This window comes from Dendrobates tinctorius, unplaced genomic scaffold (assembly GCF_039654945.1).
Source record: "Dendrobates tinctorius isolate UK_male_01 unplaced genomic scaffold, ASM3965494v1 ptg000191l, whole genome shotgun sequence".
NCBI lineage: Eukaryota > Metazoa > Chordata > Amphibia > Anura > Dendrobatidae > Dendrobates > Dendrobates tinctorius.
The window spans coordinates 9,638,157-9,656,479 of NW_027361858.1; the positions used below are offsets into that span (position 1 = coordinate 9,638,157).

The 18,323-nt window shown below is 46.9% G+C and overlaps 1 protein-coding gene across 1 annotated transcript in view; it reads left to right on the plus strand.

The window, feature by feature from the left end:
- The window catches only part of MUSK (muscle associated receptor tyrosine kinase), a 384,027-nt gene that overhangs the window by 336,023 nt on the left and 29,681 nt on the right, over nt 1–18,323 (plus strand). The window contains exon 12 of the mRNA XM_073552439.1: nt 1,680–1,768. Coding sequence (XP_073408540.1) covers nt 1,680–1,768 — 89 coding nt within the window. The remainder of the gene's footprint in view (nt 1–1,679; nt 1,769–18,323) is intronic.

Sequence of the window (18,323 nt, forward strand, 5' to 3'; positions counted from 1 at the left end):
AAAATTTGGTCAACTCTAGCAGGCCAAGTGGTTTTTAAAACTTTCAAACAACCGTATTTTTTTTTATAAAATAGGTTAAGCTGTATGGATGACAATAGACAAATTTTGGAACAAAAAAGAATGTGGTCACCTGTAGCAGGCCAAGCCATTTTTAAAAATTTCAAATCATTGTTATTACATACAAAGCATTATTCAGAATCTCATACTTATACTTTAATGGGAACCTGTCACCAGGTTTTCCCAATATAAAGTACCGTCACCAACTTTACTAATTGTTTCACAATATTCCATTAATAAGCAAACTGCCTCTTCAGAGAAAAAGAGGACTTGAACTCTATAGCGCTACAATCAACCCTTTAACGAGTCTTGTAATGTGACTTAGGATAAAAGCCAAATCAGAATCTCAATTTGCAGACACGGTGTTTCGAGCTATTGGCTCTCGTCAGTGCAAAGTATGAGAACTGATTTGGCTAGGTGAGAGGCTCTGGACTGAGGTCTAAGGGGTAAGGTTTCTCCTTGTGGAGAGTGACATGCCAGCTCTGGCTTGTCTGACGAGAGCCAATAGCTCGAAACACAGTGTCTGCAAATTGAGATTCTGATTTGGCTTTTATCCTAAGTCATATTACAAGACTCGTTAAAGGGTTGATTGTGACTTGTAGGATCGCTACTACCAACAGGTGGCTCTATAGAGTTCAAGTCCTCTTTTTCTCTGAAGAGGCAGTTTTCTTATTATTTTCCCAGAGGAGCATTGCATGGTGAATAAGCCTCCTTACCTTGACAAGCCAGAGCTAGCTTGTCACTCTCCACAAGGAGAAACCTTACTTCTTAGACCACAGTATTCCATAAAGATGTATATGAGTCTCCAAGCCCCCCTGCATAACCCCAAAAATATTTATTATAATGCCCCAGTACAATGCGGTCCGGTCTGATGTGCATCTCTGGTCTTGATCCAATACCTCCTCTGTGGTTGCAAATGCCATTATTTATGTAGATAATGCATCCTTCATCATCCTCACAGTGTCCCCAAATTGTGCCCCTGTGCAGTTGTTCTTTGCTCTGCCCTGCTGAGGCCAAAGGAAAGTTCTGTAAAGGTGCATGTGCCGGCTTTGCTTCTGGGTCAATTGTGGTCAGCAGAGTGCAGTATGCCTAGCAGGAGTGTGATTGGGGGCACTGTGTGGATGACTTAGGACATGTCATCCACATGAAGTAGGGAAGGAGGAAGGCATTTGTGACCAGAGAGAAGGTGCCAGTTTAAGACAAGAGATGCCCCTCAAACTGGACTCGGCCATATGTGGGCATTATAAAGTATGTTTTAGGTCTATGCAGTGGGGATTTGCGACACATATACATCTCCCTAGAATTCTGTAAAACAGGCAGTAAAAGTGGTGGCTGTATTTTATATTGGGAGAACATGGTGGCAGTTTCCCATTAAAGAATTCCTATTTACAAGTGTTATTATATCAAATTTAACATCAATCATTTTTGCCACATGGGTGGGCAACCCATAATACTGATGACATGCTGCAAGGATGCATTGATCAAGGTTACTCTATTGCATTGATCTCTGTTATTTATGTATTGAATTAATTACCGTATTTTTAATTTCTAAAACAAGATGATAATTCATGGGTAATTTTATTGAAAGCAATATTTAATAAAGAATTCCCTGTCTTTTCTAGAAATATGCTACAAAGGCAACGGCAGACATTACCAGGGGACTGTCAACATGACAGCATCAGGAATCCATTGTCAGAAATGGAGTGAACAGGTAATGTATCTGACATTGCCATAAATATTACATTATACAGTCTAGGCAACTAAAAGAACTCATCAAGACGAGGTCAGAAGTTGTGTGGTGAACATTTGTTGAATTTTTCCCTTGCTGCTCTCAGGAGATGTCAGGTTTCAAATGTGTTATCTTAATATGGGAAAAGAGCTAATAAAATAAATTCTTATTCAGCCGAGACCTTTGAAAAGTATTTACTATTCCATTCAGGCACCTGTATTTTCTTCTGCCAAGCCAGAGCCAGATTTCCAAATGCTTTATTTGGTTTTAAAATGAGAAACTTGAGATATAAACAAAATCTCTTCAAGAGCTGTGAGAAGGAGAAATGTGCAGGTCCAGCTTTGGTTTCCTAAAACACTTCTTTAAGAAAATATAAATATAATATTTTAAGATGAGAACTTTTTGTCTCAGTTTACTTAAAGGGGTTTTCCAGGGTTAGGGTGCTTTCACGCTGCGTTCAGGCTCCTGTTCAGTGGCTCCGTCAGAGCTTACTCCTGAATTCCCCCGCAAAACTGGATTCGGGCATCTGCATCGACCGGGCCATGGACTACGAGGGGCGATCCAAAAGTAATGATAATCAATAATAAACACAATGAATATAGTCAAAAAAATTTTTTATTTTTCTACATAGTCTCCTAACAAGTCTATACATTTAGTCCATCTCTTTTCTAAACTTAGAATTCCCTTCGAAAAAAATTCTTGATCTTGACCCTCAAAAAACTCCCCAACAGCGGTTATCACGTCGCTATTGTTGTCAAATTTCTTGCCCCGAAGGTGTTCCTTGAGCCGAGGAAAGTGAAAGAAGTCACTGGGGGGCTAGATCTAGCGAATAGGGGGGGTGTTCCACCAGTTCAAAGCCCGCTTCTTGAATGGTAGCCATGGCAACTGCAGCTTTGTGAGCCGGTGCATTATCTTGGTGAAACAGCACTCCAGCCTGCAGTTTGCCGTGCCTTTTCTCCTTGATAGCCTCCCGCAATCTTCTTATTTGTTCTGCGTAGTAGGAGCCCGTAATAGTGGCTCCCTTCTCCAAATAGTCCACCATAATAATTCCTTCAGCGTCCCAAAAAAGGACGCCATAACCTTCCCTGCTGAGCTTGACACTTTGAATTTCTTCGGCGTCGGTTTGTCGGCTCGTTTCCATGTCATCGATTGTTGCTTCGTTTCGGCATCAAAGTGGTGGATCCAGGTCTCATCCATGGTCAAAAAACGTGACAAAAAATTCTCCTTGTCTGCTTGGAACTTTTCGAGATTTGCTATAGAAATGTCAACTCGTTTCTTCTTTTGCTCGTCGGTTAACATTTTTGGCACCCAACGCGCGGAGACCTTTCTCATATGCAATTCTTTTGCAAGGATTCTTTGAATACTGCCATATGAGATCCCTGTGACCTCAGCTACATGCCTGATAGTCACTCTTCGATCTGCCAACACAACTTCTTCAACTTTTTTCACGTTTTCTTCATTGAGGGACGTGGATGGGCGTCCTTCGCGATGTTCATCTTCCGTCGATGTTCTTCCCAGCTTAAATTCTTTGGCCCAACGTGCAACTGTGGAATATGGAGGAGAAGAGTCCCCCAATGTTTCCACCAAGTCGCTGTGTATGTCTTTGGTAGACATTTTTTTCAAGCAGAGGTATTTGATGACAGCTCTGAGCTCGTTTTTTTCCATTTTGATGTTCACTCCTTGGCAGTTCATATTCAAATGAATGTAGCTCCCGGGAATCGTGGCCTATTTAAGTGATTTTTTTTGTCCTGGACTAGTGGGTACCTAAGAGAGAAGAAAACATTTTATTTTAATTTCTGTGTGCAATAGAAATAACCGATTATCATTACTTTTGGATCGCCCCTCGTATAATGGTGCCGACAAGGCGAATGTGCACTCTGACGTGCATCATATTCAGGAGTGTGTGCCTACTGGAGGAGAACACCCTTAGAATAATGAATGTGCTTTTATTCTATATTGTACGTTCTGGTATTCCAGACTTGTTCTATTCAAGGAAACATAGATAAGCAGCAGATACAACCTATGTGTAAAGTTGTACAGATCCTACAAGAAAGGCAGGCCCATATGGCTCATTTAACACTTTCCAAATGTGTAATGTCCATGTCTGTCACATGTCAGTTGCGGGGCTATGGAGCGGCCTCAGGAGCAGATGATGCACCATACCCCGCAGATGGCGTCTTTACTATACAGCATGCATCTGCTGTATATTTGTATTGTAAGGGTTCCAATGGATTGTGATGAATAAGAAAATGCTCACACAAGAACTGAATTTCTAAATTGATTTACTTAATAAATGATAAGATTAAATAATAAACAATATAAAACTATAAATACAAATGCATTTATCAGAAAAAAGCATTATTCATACGTTACATTATTCAGATAGACGTCGACCAGTCATCCTCCAGGAGTCAAGAGAGCCAAAGAACACGTGTCCTAGTTCTTTTAAAATGTCCAGCTAAAAGGTGTGTCCAGCCCCACCATGTGGGGAATGATGTCACAAGTCTATTGTCCATTGGCTTTAAACACATCCCCTCAATACCTGTTTTAACCAGTATATAATACAGGAAGCTAGCTAGAGGGGGCCTCATGTGTGCCACATGGCAGAAATACAGCAAGCTGGAGGAGGGGCTTCGGAGCACAAGATAACATCCATGGGGAAAGTTAACACACCCAATCTAATTATGGCAATGAAGGTCCTTTGTTGGTAGATAAGTGTAAGCCAGTTATTTGCTCTGCTTGGACAATTTGACCATCTGGTTGAAACAAGTTTCAATGATCTTCTAGGAAGGTTCAAAGAGCTGATTGAAACTATATCAATAGTTGGTATTAATTAATTGGAGTGTTGAAACCATTAAAAATAACTCATAGTATACAATACTGTAGCAACGATTGGAGTTATCGCTGATCACACTTCTGTTCTGTTTTAATTCCCATCTCCAAGACCCTACCACAATATGTAGTTGGTGTAATAATAATAATAGCAAACACCTCCAATTAGAAATGTACTATAGTTCTTCTGATTTGCTATGTCACTTTCATTACAGCAGGAGATTGCAGAGGATACATTTTGTGAGGTAAAATATTGTTTAAAAACAGTCAGTGAAATATTTTACCTCACAAAATGAATCCTGTGTGATCTCCTGTTGTAATGTCAGTATTGTCTTTTGCTTCCTCCCCTGCCCAGGAGATGTGGTATGCTCCCTACATGGTCAGATACAGACAATTTTTAAAATGAACTTTCGTTTGTGGGAAAACCCCTTTAATGTGACCGGCTTCCCCTGCCTGTAGACACGTCACGCATCTGCCGCCGGGATCAGCCGAATGATTCACTGTGCCTGTGCGGAATTCGCGCAGGCGCAGTGCGACGGTGTTCCGCTGGTGGTACCGCGCAAGAGGCTGTGTGAGTGTGTAAGAGTGTGTGTGTGAGAGTGTCTCTGTGATGCGTACGGTGTATAGAGTGTGTCTGTGTGTGTGTGATGCGTACGATGTATAGAGTGTGTGTGTGATGCATACGGTGTATACAGTGTGTCTGTGTGTGTGTGATGCATATGGTGTATAGAGTGTGTGTATGTGGTACGACGATGTTCTGCTAGTGATACCGTGCAATTGGTTGGTACCAGCAGCAGTTTCCATATTGGGACACCCATGACTTGGGTGTCCCAATATGGCGGTCGGTGAACTTCCTCCGCTTGGGATTCTGGTATACTGTGCATCTGGACAGAACTGGAAATGAAAACATTACAAGGCAATTATATAAATAGGTTGCTATTACAGAGTGTGAACTAGGGTGGGTTCAACACAACAGCCAAGGCTTACTCTTCATTCACATAAAACAGTGGTTTATGAAGGTAATATAGAAAGGCACATATGATTAAATTGCAGCTGAGTCAAGGAGAAAAAAATCAGTGGCACAACATCTACTAAAATGCTTGTGCATGCCCTCATCATCTCCTGCCTCGACTACTGCAACATCCTTTTCTGTGGCCTTGCTGCTAACACCCTTGCACCTCTCAAGTCCATCCTTAACTCTGCTGCCCGAATAATTCATCTCTCTCCTCGCTACTCCTCCGCTTCTCCCCTCTGCAAATCTCTTCACTGGTTCCCATTCCCTCAGCGTATCCAGTTCAAATTACTAATACTGACCTACAAGTCCATCTATAACTTGTCTCCTCCATATGTCTCTGAACTAATCTCCCAATATCTTCCCTCACATAATCTTCGGTCCTCCCTAGACCTCCTTCTCTCCTCCACAATTATCCGCTCCTCACCCAACCGCCTCCAAGACTTCTGCTGAATATCCCCCATCCTCTAGAATTATTTGCCCCAACATGTCCAACTATCAACCACATTCGGATCCTTCAGAGGTAACCCAAAAACCCACCTCTTCAGGAAAACTTACAGCCTGCCATGACCCCGCTGCCTCATCACCACTACTGGAGCTACCGTCTCAACCAACACCTGAGCTGCTGCAACCCTCCAACCTACTGTCTCCTTCCCCACCATCCTGTAGAATGTAAGACCGAAAGGGCAGGGTCCTTTCCTCTCTGTATCAGTCTGTCATTGTTAGTTTGTTTACTGTAAGTGATATCTCTAATTTGTGTGTAACCCCTTCTCATGTACAGCACCATGGAATCAATGGAGCTATATAAATAAATAATATTAATATCATAAGATTCGTTAGTGGTGGACAGAGTAAGGTCATTTCCTATAGCACCATAGCTAACAGAAACAATATATCCAGGCATGTACAAATGAAACACAGTTTAAACTTTGCATGAAGCAACTGAAAGAAAATTGTAGCAAGTGTAAGGAGGAGGACCAGGCTGCCTTCCCTGGTGCCAGGGGGAAGGAATGGGGAGCCGGATCGACCTCATGATACAGGGAGGTGGGGTAAAAGAAAAGTGCGGGCGCGAACAGGCAGTTTGGCGCCAATCCCTAGCAGCGCACAGTCAGGTGAGCAGCGTGCTCCGTCCCTCAAGTGCCAGTGCCGTGATAGGTCACATTGGCTGGGCCACGCCGTCTGCAGTAGGACTGCTGTGCTAAGAGCTGCCAAGAGCTCAGTGACTGCTGGAGATAGAGGTGCCATGCGCTCCGTGACTGTGAGTACTGAGCACATGTGCAGGAGGGAAAGCTGAGTACCGGACAGACTCTTGTGTCCTTCCCTGTCACTTTCTCCACTCCCATTCCTGTTAACTCTAAAGGTGCTGCGGCGCCATTTGCGTTTATGGACTAGGGGCTGAGCGGAAGGTACCGGACACTGACCGTTGCCACCAGAAGATGGACAGCCGTTTGAAGGACCCTATTTGATGTCATCACCTCCGGACTCCGCCAAAACTACATTCTCCCGCAGCATCATCTTCCACACAGGACATGATAAGTTTTCATTGGGCTGCCCTTGTTATAGTGCTTTGAAGAAAACACTATCTTGTAATCCAAACGCTGCTAACTTCTTCTTCTGCTTCTTCTTATTATTATTATTATTCAGTTGATTTTCCGCAATTAATGCGGCCCGAACCGCTACACACACAGACTCCGTTGAGGTGTCGTTTCGAAGCCAGCATCCACGAGTGGTGTGCTAAATAATTTTCGTGTCGATCGGATTTGTAGTTTTTGCGCAATTTGCGTTTGAAAAACATTTTCCTCAATGCATTTCAATGGGAAAATGTTGCCACAGGGAAAACATGCCCTGAGACGATTCAAATGGCAGTTAAGCTCATTGATATGCGCAGGCACACCCAGTTACTATGCCAACGCCTACGAACTTTACATGACCCCCCCAGGACACAGTTTCTGGCAGATAATATCAGCTCTTAAAGCGAAACCCACAGCACAAATGCAAATATAGCTTCATCACATGACGCATGCCCCTGAGAGAGAATGTGTGCCAAAGTGGATTTAGAAGCCCAGTGAGCCAAACTGGCTCTTAAAGGGCCGACGCGCCAAAGTGATTCTTAAAGGGCCAGCGCACCGAAATGAGTCTTACAGGGCCGGCACGCCAAATCGAAAGCTGAGTGACCCCAGGCTCCAAATCAGAGGCTGAGCCACCCCGGCCTCCAAATCGGAGGCTGATTGACCCTGGCCTACAAATCGGAGGCTGAGCCACCCTGGCCTCCAAATGGGACCCAGAGTGGCCCCGCTCACCAAATGGGACCCAGAGTGGCCCCGCCCACCAAATTGGACCCAGAGTGGCCCCGCCCACCAAAAAGGACCCTGAGGGGCCCCGCCCTCCAAATCAGACCCAGAGTGGCCCTGCCCATCAAATCTGACCCTGAGGGGCCCCACCCACCAAATCAGACTCAGAGTGGCCCCACCCACCAAATCAGACCCTGATGGGCCCCGCCCACCAAATTAGACCCAGAGTTGCCCCGCCCACCAAATCGGGCCCTGAGGGGCCCCGCCCACCAAATCAGACCCTGAGGGGCCCCGCCCACCAAATCGGACCCTGAGGGGCCCCGCCCACTAAATCGGACCCAGAGTGGCCCCGCCCACCAAATCGGACCCTGGGCGGCCCCGCCCACCAAATCGGACCCTGAGGGGCCCTGCCCACCAAATCGGACCCTGGGGAGCCCCGATCACCAAATTGGACCCTGAGGGGCCCTGCCCACCAAATCGGACCCTGAGGGGCCTCGGCCACAAAATCAGACCCTGAGGGGCCCCGGCCACAAAATCGGACCCTGAGGGGCCCCACCCACAAAATCAAACCCTGAGAGGCCCCACCCACAAAATCAGACCCTGAGGGGCCACACCCACAAAATCGGACCCTGAAGGTTTACACCTACAAAATCGGACCCTGAGGGGCCCCACAGGCCAAAGTGGCCCCTGAGAGGAACCCACAGTTAAAACAGATCCTGAGTTGAAAGTCTTCCAGGGGCAGCAGGCAAGTCTCTCTTAAAGGGGCAGCCCGGGCACCATTTCAAAGCACTATCTGTACTTCCTTCAGGAAATACACATCTAGTTATATCTTGTTAAGCCTTGTTCTGCCTCCTGCCTGTCACTGCATTCTGCTTACACTATCACAGCCACAGACTGCATAAAAAATTACTTGTCGTAGACTCACAATGGAGTTTACATTGTGGATAGAATGTCTGTAGTCACAAGTAAGCAAAGAGGCAAAGAACAAAGCTTTTACCTGAGTGAAAATAGCATAAGGTGATGTGGAAAAAGAAGCTGGGCAAAATGTGCAGAGGGACTGGTCTCTTCCACATCACCTTACACTATATTCACTCACGTAAAAACTTTTGTGCTTTGCCTCTTTGCTTAGGCTATGGCTGTCATGGCCAGGAGAAGTGCATGTACCGGCCCCAGGGCTACGTCAACCCCTAAATGCTGTGATCAATAGTGATTGTAGCATTTAGCAGTCTGAGAGAGAGGGGGCTCCCTCTCAAATTGCGATTGTTACCCCGCGACATCAACGCGAGGGCCGGATTGTTGCCATGGCAACCCAAGGTCCCTATGACAACTTTCAGGTCGGCCAGCTATGGAGGCCTATTTAGACCATGCCTGGAGCATGGTCTAAGAGGCTTCTGTCGGTGTCACACTGACAGGTATAATGCATTACAGCGCTGGTGCATTGCAATGCATTATACCAGTTATCAGACTAATACAAGTTAAAAGGGTTTTCCTATCTAAATTGACAAGTCTGCAGTCACTCTGTGTAACTGTATACTTATGAATCCCCCCCAGTGCAACCACTGTAGGCTGCAAGGATTTGTCGGTTTCTGAGTTGGGCCCAGCAAGTAGGTATGCGTTATACACACACCTGGCCAGAACCCGTCTAGATGGAGCTGCCTTGCTCTATTTAAGTGTTTGATGGACTCTGCCCAGAAGTTTCCATTAAAATCTCTGAAATATGTTATTCAGACAAAACTCCTGGTGGAAGATTCCCTATAATGAAGCAGATGGTGACACTGTTGATGCCGTCTGACCTATGATCCTTCTGTGTCTGTCTTTTAAGAGTGCATAAAAACAAGTTCGGCCAGTTTACTACACCTCTGAAAAGAAGAACTCTGAAGAACAAAGGTCCAATGGACTCCATAGTAACTGCTGCTTCATTAGAGTGCAATGACCCATCAGGGGTTTCATCTGAATAACGTCATTTGTAGATTTAGCACTAAATAAATGTGATCCAAAATTATATGTAAAATGTTCCTAATAAAAGCTTCAATTCAATCCACAAAAAAACAAGGTACATCATTTGTCAATGGAAATAAATAAATGTTACTGGTAGTACAAAGGCTCTGGAAAAGTGTTATAGTTATAGCTCCAAGCAAAAGAGATCCAGCAGATTTTGGGCTCCCAAATCCATATGCCCCCCCCTCCTTTCTGAGCCCAAAAGTGTATGTACCTAAACCATGTTTAGTATCCACATGTTTAGCATTTCTGTAGCAATGAGAGTCCGCTTAATTTACAGGTGATTGGCTTCAGAAGCACGAGCTGGGCATAATGTATGGGCACTACAATTTACTGGGCAATACAATTTATGGGCACTACAATTTACTGGGCACTGCAATGTACAAGGCACTACAATGTACTGGGCACTATAATGGCAAATTTGCAATTTTCACTTGGCAACGTCCACTGGAAAATACCCATGAAGTCAAAATCATCACTACACCTTTCGAAAAATTTCCAGAGGGGTGTATTTGAAAAAAATCAGCTCACTTGAGAGGGGATCCTGCTCTTCTGGTACTTAAGGACTCTGTATATGCAGTTTGCAAACTATTCTGTGATAACTTGTTTTCCGATAGTCAAATTGCGCTCCTTCAATTCTGAGTCTCACTGTATGGCTAAGCAGTACTGTACAGCCACATATTGGTATAATGTGCTGTAAGGCATGATTTTGTTGGAACCTTCCAGAATCCTCCATTCTAGGAGAAAATCTCCTTGTCACACAGCTGCAGCCCCCTCCTTTTGTTTCTCCCTCCTTATTCACTTACAGCTCTCTGCCTGGATTTGGTAACAGGACACCGTCCATTTCCTGTTGTAGAAAGGAATGTTGATTAGTTAAGGGACAGCATTTCTTTGTCTGAGACATGCAGCTGAAATAAAACAATGAGAGATATTAAAGAAGCTCCAGCGTGCACCTCCCTCACGGCAGAGAAAAAATAATTACATATCTGCGAAGGGCACAAAACTAACTTTCTAATCCCTAATTCTCACAGCTCTAACCCCTCCTGAAACTGAGATATGGATTGCTCCCAAATGGAGTGTCTTAATTATGGCATGTTTGATGTTGTTTTATTGGATTCGATAAATTGAGAAAAATGAGACCATCGGTGTGCTTATACAAGCTTCCCTCGTTAAGATATGGTTATTATAAGTTTCTCAGTTAAATGGCAACTTGGAGAAAAGGGGGCTGAACTTCCCCAGACTGCCCCTTTCGTGATGTAACCGACTCTAGGCTATAAAGTACCCCTCCCTTACAATTCCTCAGTTTAAGCTGCAGATGCCATGCTAGAAAGACCTGCAGATGTCCGGGGATGTGTGGTTGGCTGCCCCTCCCCCGAGCCACATGGGTTGCCTAAAGAACCATAAGCAACTGTAAGTGTAATTTCTGTTTTTTCATCCATGTTATTTTTTTATATTTGCAATGTACATATTTAATGTCTCAACTTTGTAACAACTTTTATCTACATAATTGCTGCCCACCTTTTGGGAATAAATGATAAAATTATCAGTCTGCCTTCATGCTCTAAGAAACGAGCTAAGCACCTTTTTTAGATAATCGCTACTAATTTGGGGGTTTGCCACGGACCCTCTTAATTAACTCTTTGATTAAGTGAATCGTGGCTGGTGGCAGCGTGGTGTGTTTGGTTGGTTGGGCTAGTTGGCAGTACAGAAGGATCTTAGATGCTGAATGACTGGCTGTGGCCAAATTATCGATAATTCCCTTACTGCAGTAGTCTAATTGCCCATGCACAGCAAGCAGCCCATCTGGCGACTAATTATCCTAGGTGCAGTTCCCTGACTGTCCTGAGGGTAAGAGGGGTGCCGGAGAGCTGCGAGTTCCAAAGTGGAACTGAGAAAGTGAGATATACATAAATCCCTGCAGTTCTTGGAAGGTTGTTAGCAGTGGTGGGGCATCCAAAATACCCCTCTGCGATAAATTGTTAGAGCAAGATTAGCTTGCTGTATATGTTTGTCACATGGCACCAGTGGCGGGATAACTAAGATAAGCCCCCACTGTGCCTGTGATAGCTGTGTGCCGACAATGCGTCTCATCCCTACGTCCACTGACATACCCGTGCCAGTGGTGGGATCGTGACATATTGGTGGCACAGGGTGTGCTTTCGTCATCACAATTTGGTGGCAGAGCGGTGGGATTATCATAGAGCATTAGCGATTTAGTTTGAGCAATCATCCCTCTCACTAAAAACCTGCACGGTTCCTGCGGGAATCCTGTGTCATAGGTTTTGAAGAACAGACTCAGTGGTTGTTAGTCCTGAGACATTTTTGTGTATGTGCGAGTATTCGCTCCCTCCTCTTTGTTTTTCTATTCTATCTTTTATTTGCCAACCATGGCGGCAAAAGGAGAACGTTGGTACATACAGCAGAAAAAGGAAACTCTTGCTGGAGTATGCACGTACCGAGGCATTGACGCCACAAGCAAAACCAGAGACCAACTGATTGTGGCTCTGGTGCAGCTGGACCACGCCCAGAGCCCAGCAGGTGCAGAATCCTGCCCTAGTCAACATGGCGCTGCATCTGAGATCCAACCACCATATGCCGGCTCCACATGCAACCAGGCCAGGCTGAACCCTACCTGCAAGCGGCCTTGGACGCACTCCCTGCCAAAGACCGTGAGGGACGTCTGAAGCTGATCCAGCAAGCTCAGGAGAGAGCCGAGCAGGAGGCCCGAGCCGAAAGAGAGGCTGAGAGAGCCGAGCGCCAAGCGCAGAGGGCCCATGAGCTGGAGATGCTCTGACAAGGGGGAACATCCTCCATAGCCCGAAGCAGTGAGCCCAGCAGCGTCCAGAGTCCTGAACCCCGGCCAGAGCATTTTCCCGTGATGGAAAGGGATGGGCACTTGGACACGTCCAATGGGCCCAGTACTTGACCCCAGGGCTAAAAGGCAAAGCTCTGGAGTCGTTTGCTTCTCTTCTGCCAGAAGACGATGATGACTATGATGCCATAAAGCAGGCTCTGATCGCCAAATACCGGCTGACTCCTGAGGTGTACCGAAAGAAGTTCCGGAACCTCCAACGTGGCCCACACGATAGCTATAGCGATGTGGTGCAAGCAGGGCTGCAGCTATAATGAGGCAAGTTGAGCCAGGTACTGAAGCGGCAGGCAGCAGGGAGTGGCATTATGTGCTCCTCTACCCGCAGCACCTACAATTTAGCCTCTGCACGCTGGTGCTGCAGTCGTGCAAGAGGCTGTAATTGATGAGATCACAGAAGGGAAGGAGTCAGGCCCCCTGAATATGTGACCCCTGACTCCTCCCCTCCAGTGATCTCATCACAGGTCCTGTAGTCGCTCCTCTCCTCATCTGTAGTGTCTTCACTCCGGATATCATGTGACCCCTGACTCCTCCCCTCCTATGACCTCATCACAGGTTCTATGCCCATCACCCTTGTTTTATGCAGGACTCTGCTGTCTGTGCTGGCTGTCATCATCCTGGATGAGGGAAGTTTATTTGTGGTGTCAGGGGGATTTACAGGGTGGATGTAGCAGAGCCGTGAGAGTGTGAGGTGTACGGAGCAGAGCTGCACGTGTACGAGGTGTACGGAGGAGAGATGTGTGAGGAGTGGAGCTGTGTGTGTGCACGAGGTGTACGGAGCAGAGAAGTGTACGGAGTGGAGCTGTGTGTGTGTACGAGGTGTACAGAGCAGAGATGTGTACGGAGTGGAGCCGTGTGTGTGTACGGCGTGTATGGAGCAGAGATGTGTATGGAGTGGAGCTGTGTGTGTGTACAAGGTGTACAGAGCAGAGATGAGTACGGAGTGCAGCCGTGTGTGTGTACGTGGTGTACGGAGCAGAGATGTGTATGGAGTGGAACTGTGTGTGTGTACAAGGTGTATGGAGCAGAGATGTGTACGGAGTGGAGCAGAGTGTGTGCACAAGGTGTACGGAGCAGAGATGTGTACAGAGCGGAGCAGTGTGTGTACGAGGTGTACAGAGCAGAGATGTGTACAGAGTGGAGCTGTGTGTGTACACGGAGTAGAGCCGTGCGTGTGTACGAGGTGTACGGAGCGGAGCCGCGTGTGTTGTGAGTTCATTTTTCCCTTCCCCAGTGAGGTCTGATGAACTCCCTCTTCTGGCGAAGGAAGGTAGTGAGGCTGATTACCAAACAGCTGAGCAGGTAGATGATGACTGGGTCACAGGAACTGATGACTGGATATAAGGCAGCCGACACCCTGCTGCCTTGCTGGTGATCTTCCTGCTTGATTCTTGGAGACCGGTCTGATTTCTGCTTCTCAAAGCTAAGTTTTGCTCTGCCTTTTGTACACTTTAGTTCTGGTTTTGTTTGCCTTGTTTTTTGGAGTTCAGCCATCCCCGGCCGGGGGTGAGCTGAATTCCATTTTTGTCTCTGATCTGTTGATCTCTGACTCTGTCTTCAGAATATACCTGAGTGCTGATATAGTCTTTTTGAAGCCTAGCGACTTCAGGGCCTGTTTCTCCTATCAGTCTGTTGGTTCATTTTTGGATAGGGTTTTTGCGGATTGCAGACAGCAGCTTTTCTATCCTGTCCTATTTAGTTAGCTTGGGCCCCATCATTTGCTCAACCTATCTTTCTATCTGTGTTAGTGTTTTTTATCTTGCTTCACAGTCATTATATGTTGGGGGCTGCCTATTGCTTTGGGGTCTGCTCTGGGGCAGTTTAGATTTCCCCTTTCTGTCTTTAGGCTAATTTAGTTCTCCGGCTGTGATCGAGGGGTCTAGGGCACCATAGGAACCCCCACGGCTACTGCTAGTTGTTGTGGATAGGTTCAGGGGTCTGCAATCCTATAGCTTCCAACTTCTCTGGTTTTCTGGACTTAGCTATTATTTTTGTTTTTTCCTCCTTCGGTGACTCATCCATAACACGCGTGTGTACGAGGTGTACGGAGCAGAGCCGCGTGTGTATGAGGTGTACGGAGCAGAGCCGCATGTGTACGAGGTATAAGGAGCAGAGCCGCGTGTGTACGAGGTGTAAAGAGCAGAGCCGCGTGTGTACGAGGTGTACGGAGCAGAGCTGCGTGTGTACGAGGTGTATGGAGCAGAACCGCGTGTGTATGAGGTGTAAAGAGCAGAGCCGCGTGTGTACGAGGTGTAAGGAGCAGAGCCGCGTGTGTACGAGGTGTAAGGAGCAGAGCCGCGTGTGTACGAGGTGTAAGGAGCAGAGCCGCGTGTGTACGAGGTTTAAGGAGCGGAGCCGCGTGTGTGGGAGGTGCATGGAGCAGAGCTACATGTGTACGAAGTGCACGGAGTGGAGCCGAGTGTGTGGGAGGTGCACGAAGCAGAGCTGCATTTGTACTAGATGTACCGAGTGGAGCCGTGTGTGTGGGAGGTGCACGGAGCAGAGCTGCACGTGTACGAGGTGTACGGAGCAGAGCTGCACGTGTATGGAGTGGAGCCGTGTGTGTGCACGAGGTGTACGGAGAGCCTTGAGTGTGTGAGGTGTATGGAGCGGAACCACGTGTGTACGAGGTGTAAGGAGCAGAGATGTGCACGGAGTGGATCTGTGTGTGTACACGGAGCGGAGCCGTGTGTGTGTACGAGTTGTACAGAGCAGAGCCGCGAGTGTGTGGGGTGTACGGAGCAGAGCCACGTGTGTGCGAGGTGTATGGAGCGGAGCCGCGTGTGTACGAGGTGTAAGGAGCAGAGCCGCGTGTGTACGAGGTGTATGGAGCAGAGCCGCGTGAGTACAAGGTGTACGGAGCAGAGATGTGTACGGAGTGCAGCTGTGTGTACACGGAGCGGAGCCATGTGTGTGTATGAGGTTTACGGAGCTGAGCCACGAGTGTGTGAGGTGTACGGAGCGGAGCTGTGTGTGTGCGAGGTGTATGGAGCGGAGCCGCATGTGTACGAGGTGTAAAGAGCGGAGCCGCGTGTGTACGAGGTGTACAGAGCGGAGCTGTGTGTGAGTACGGAGCGGAGCCATGTGTGCGGAGCGGAACAGCGCGTGTGTGAGGTGTGCGGAGCAGAGCAGCGCGTGTGCGAGGTGTACGGAGCAGAGCCGCACGGGTACAAGGTGTATGGAGCAGAGTCGCACGTGTGTGTATGGAGCAGAGCCGCGTGTGTGTGAGGTGTATGGAGCGGAACAGCGTGTGTACGAGGTGTATGGAGCAAAGCCGCATGTGTACAAAGTTTACGGAGCGGAGCCATTTGTGTACAAGGTTTACAGAGAGTGGCCACATGTGTACAAGGTGTACGGAGCAGAGCCGCATGTGTATGAGGTTTACAGAGTGGAGCCATGTGTGTACTGAGTGGAGCCGTGTGTGTGCGAGGTGTACAGAACGGAGCCGTGTGTGTACGAGGCATAAAAAACGGAACAGTGTGTGTATGATGTATGCGGAGCCACACGTGTACAAGGTGTATGGTGGGAGCATTCATACCTCCCAGCGGGACAGTCCCGATTTTGAGAAAGATTCTGCCCCACTGCCCTGGCTGGGAGCTTACTTCTCCCACGGACATAGGAGTACACGGCGGAGCCCCGAGGAGCACTTTAAAATTCGCACGTGACATTCCACCGGAAGTGACGTGCTAGAAGCTGACTGGAAATGAGGTAATTTCGGGAGGAGATTGTGACGGAACCATGGAGGCACTTCAGGAAATGCTTCAGTTCCATCACCGTGTCCTCCCCCAACAGCATGGACAGCAGGATCGCCTTGGACTCGGGGATGCCGGCCATGTGAGCGGATCATGATATGTCGTGCATCGGGAGGCTCAGGTGGGCACTACAGTGGGAGACGGGCTGCTATAGTATCTTTATAGAATCTTTCTTTCTCTCTCTGTTTCTTTCCTTCTTCTTTCTTTCTCTGTTATTTCTTTCTTTCCCCTCTTTCTTTCTTTCTTTCTTTCTTTCTCTTTCTGTTCTTTATTTCTTTCTTTCCTTCTCTCTGTTTTCTTTTTCTCTCTGTTCTTTCTTTTCCTCAGTACCAGTCACTGTGCCCACAGTACCAGTCGAATAAGAGGGGTAGGAAACTAGGTGACACTGGTCACATTGAGCCTCTCATACTTTTTACTGGTGTATAATCATATGCCTTGAGCACCCCCATAAAGTGGGCCAGCGCCAGACAACAGGGTACAAACAAATCACTATTACTATCAGTCCAAGTGGACAATTATATAGGTAAAGTTAATAATGTCCCTGTGCCAAGCACTGCGGAGGATCAGAATACACTGAGGAGACCAGAACAGCGGGGTTTGGATAGAAGAATTATATGGGGCCCGTTACACTGTATGAAGTAATATATGGTGCCCATTATGCTGTATGAAGTAATATATGGTGCCCATTATACTGTATGAAGTAATATATGGTGCCCATTATACTGTATGCAGTAATATATGGTGCCCATTATGCTGTATGAAGTAATATATGGTGCCCATTATACTGTATGAAGTAATATATAGGGCCCATTATACTGTATGAAGTCATATATGGGGCCCATTATACAGTATGAAGTAATATATTGGGCCCATTATACTGTATGAAGTCATATATGGGGCCCATTATACTGTATGAAATAATATTTAGGGCCCAATATACTGTATGCAGTAATATATGGGGCCCATAATACTGTATGGAGCATTATATGGGGCCCATAATACTGTATGGACATTATGTGGGGATAGGGGTTGACTTTCTGTTTGTTGTGGATCAGACCGCTGGGACCTCCATGATCCTAGGAAATGTAGCTTTGAAGAGCACCATGTAAATGGAGCTGTGGTCGATCATACGCACTGTGGTGCTATTCACATGTGGCTCTTCAAATAACTCCTTAAAGACAGTGATGAGGGGACGACAGAGTATAGCAAAAATTTGCTGATCGGGGTGAGGAGTGCTATAGTTTGTGGGCTGGTGGGGTTTGTGTGGCAGGGCTGCATTTTTGTCCCAGTCCAGCCCTGTGCCAGGCCTACCATTGCCTTTAATGACCCTTGTTCTGGATACTTCTGTGTTGTTCTTGTATGTGCGTGTGATAGCGCTGAGATCCTTGTGTTTGGACACCTTTTTTTTCTATTTATCTAAATCAAAATGTCCACTATTGTACTCTGTTTTACAGGATAGATATGAAAATTTACTTTGTGTGTGGGGGGGGCGTCATTTTGCTGTTCGCCTCAGGCAGCAGATAGGCTAGGTTCACCCCTGGGTGCAAGGACTCAGGACCCACTTTGACCAGTGGATCCTTGGACTGTCAGTTGATTCCTTTGAGCTGCTACGGGACCTGATGATCAAAGACCAGTTCCTGCATCTCTGCCCAGCTGAGGTCCGACAGTTCATCCTGGACCGCGAACCAACGAATGCGGACAACGCGGTGCAGATCGCTGACAACTATGAGGCTAACTGGAAGCCAGAGACGGGGAGGCCAGTCACCACCAACTGGAGAGGGGG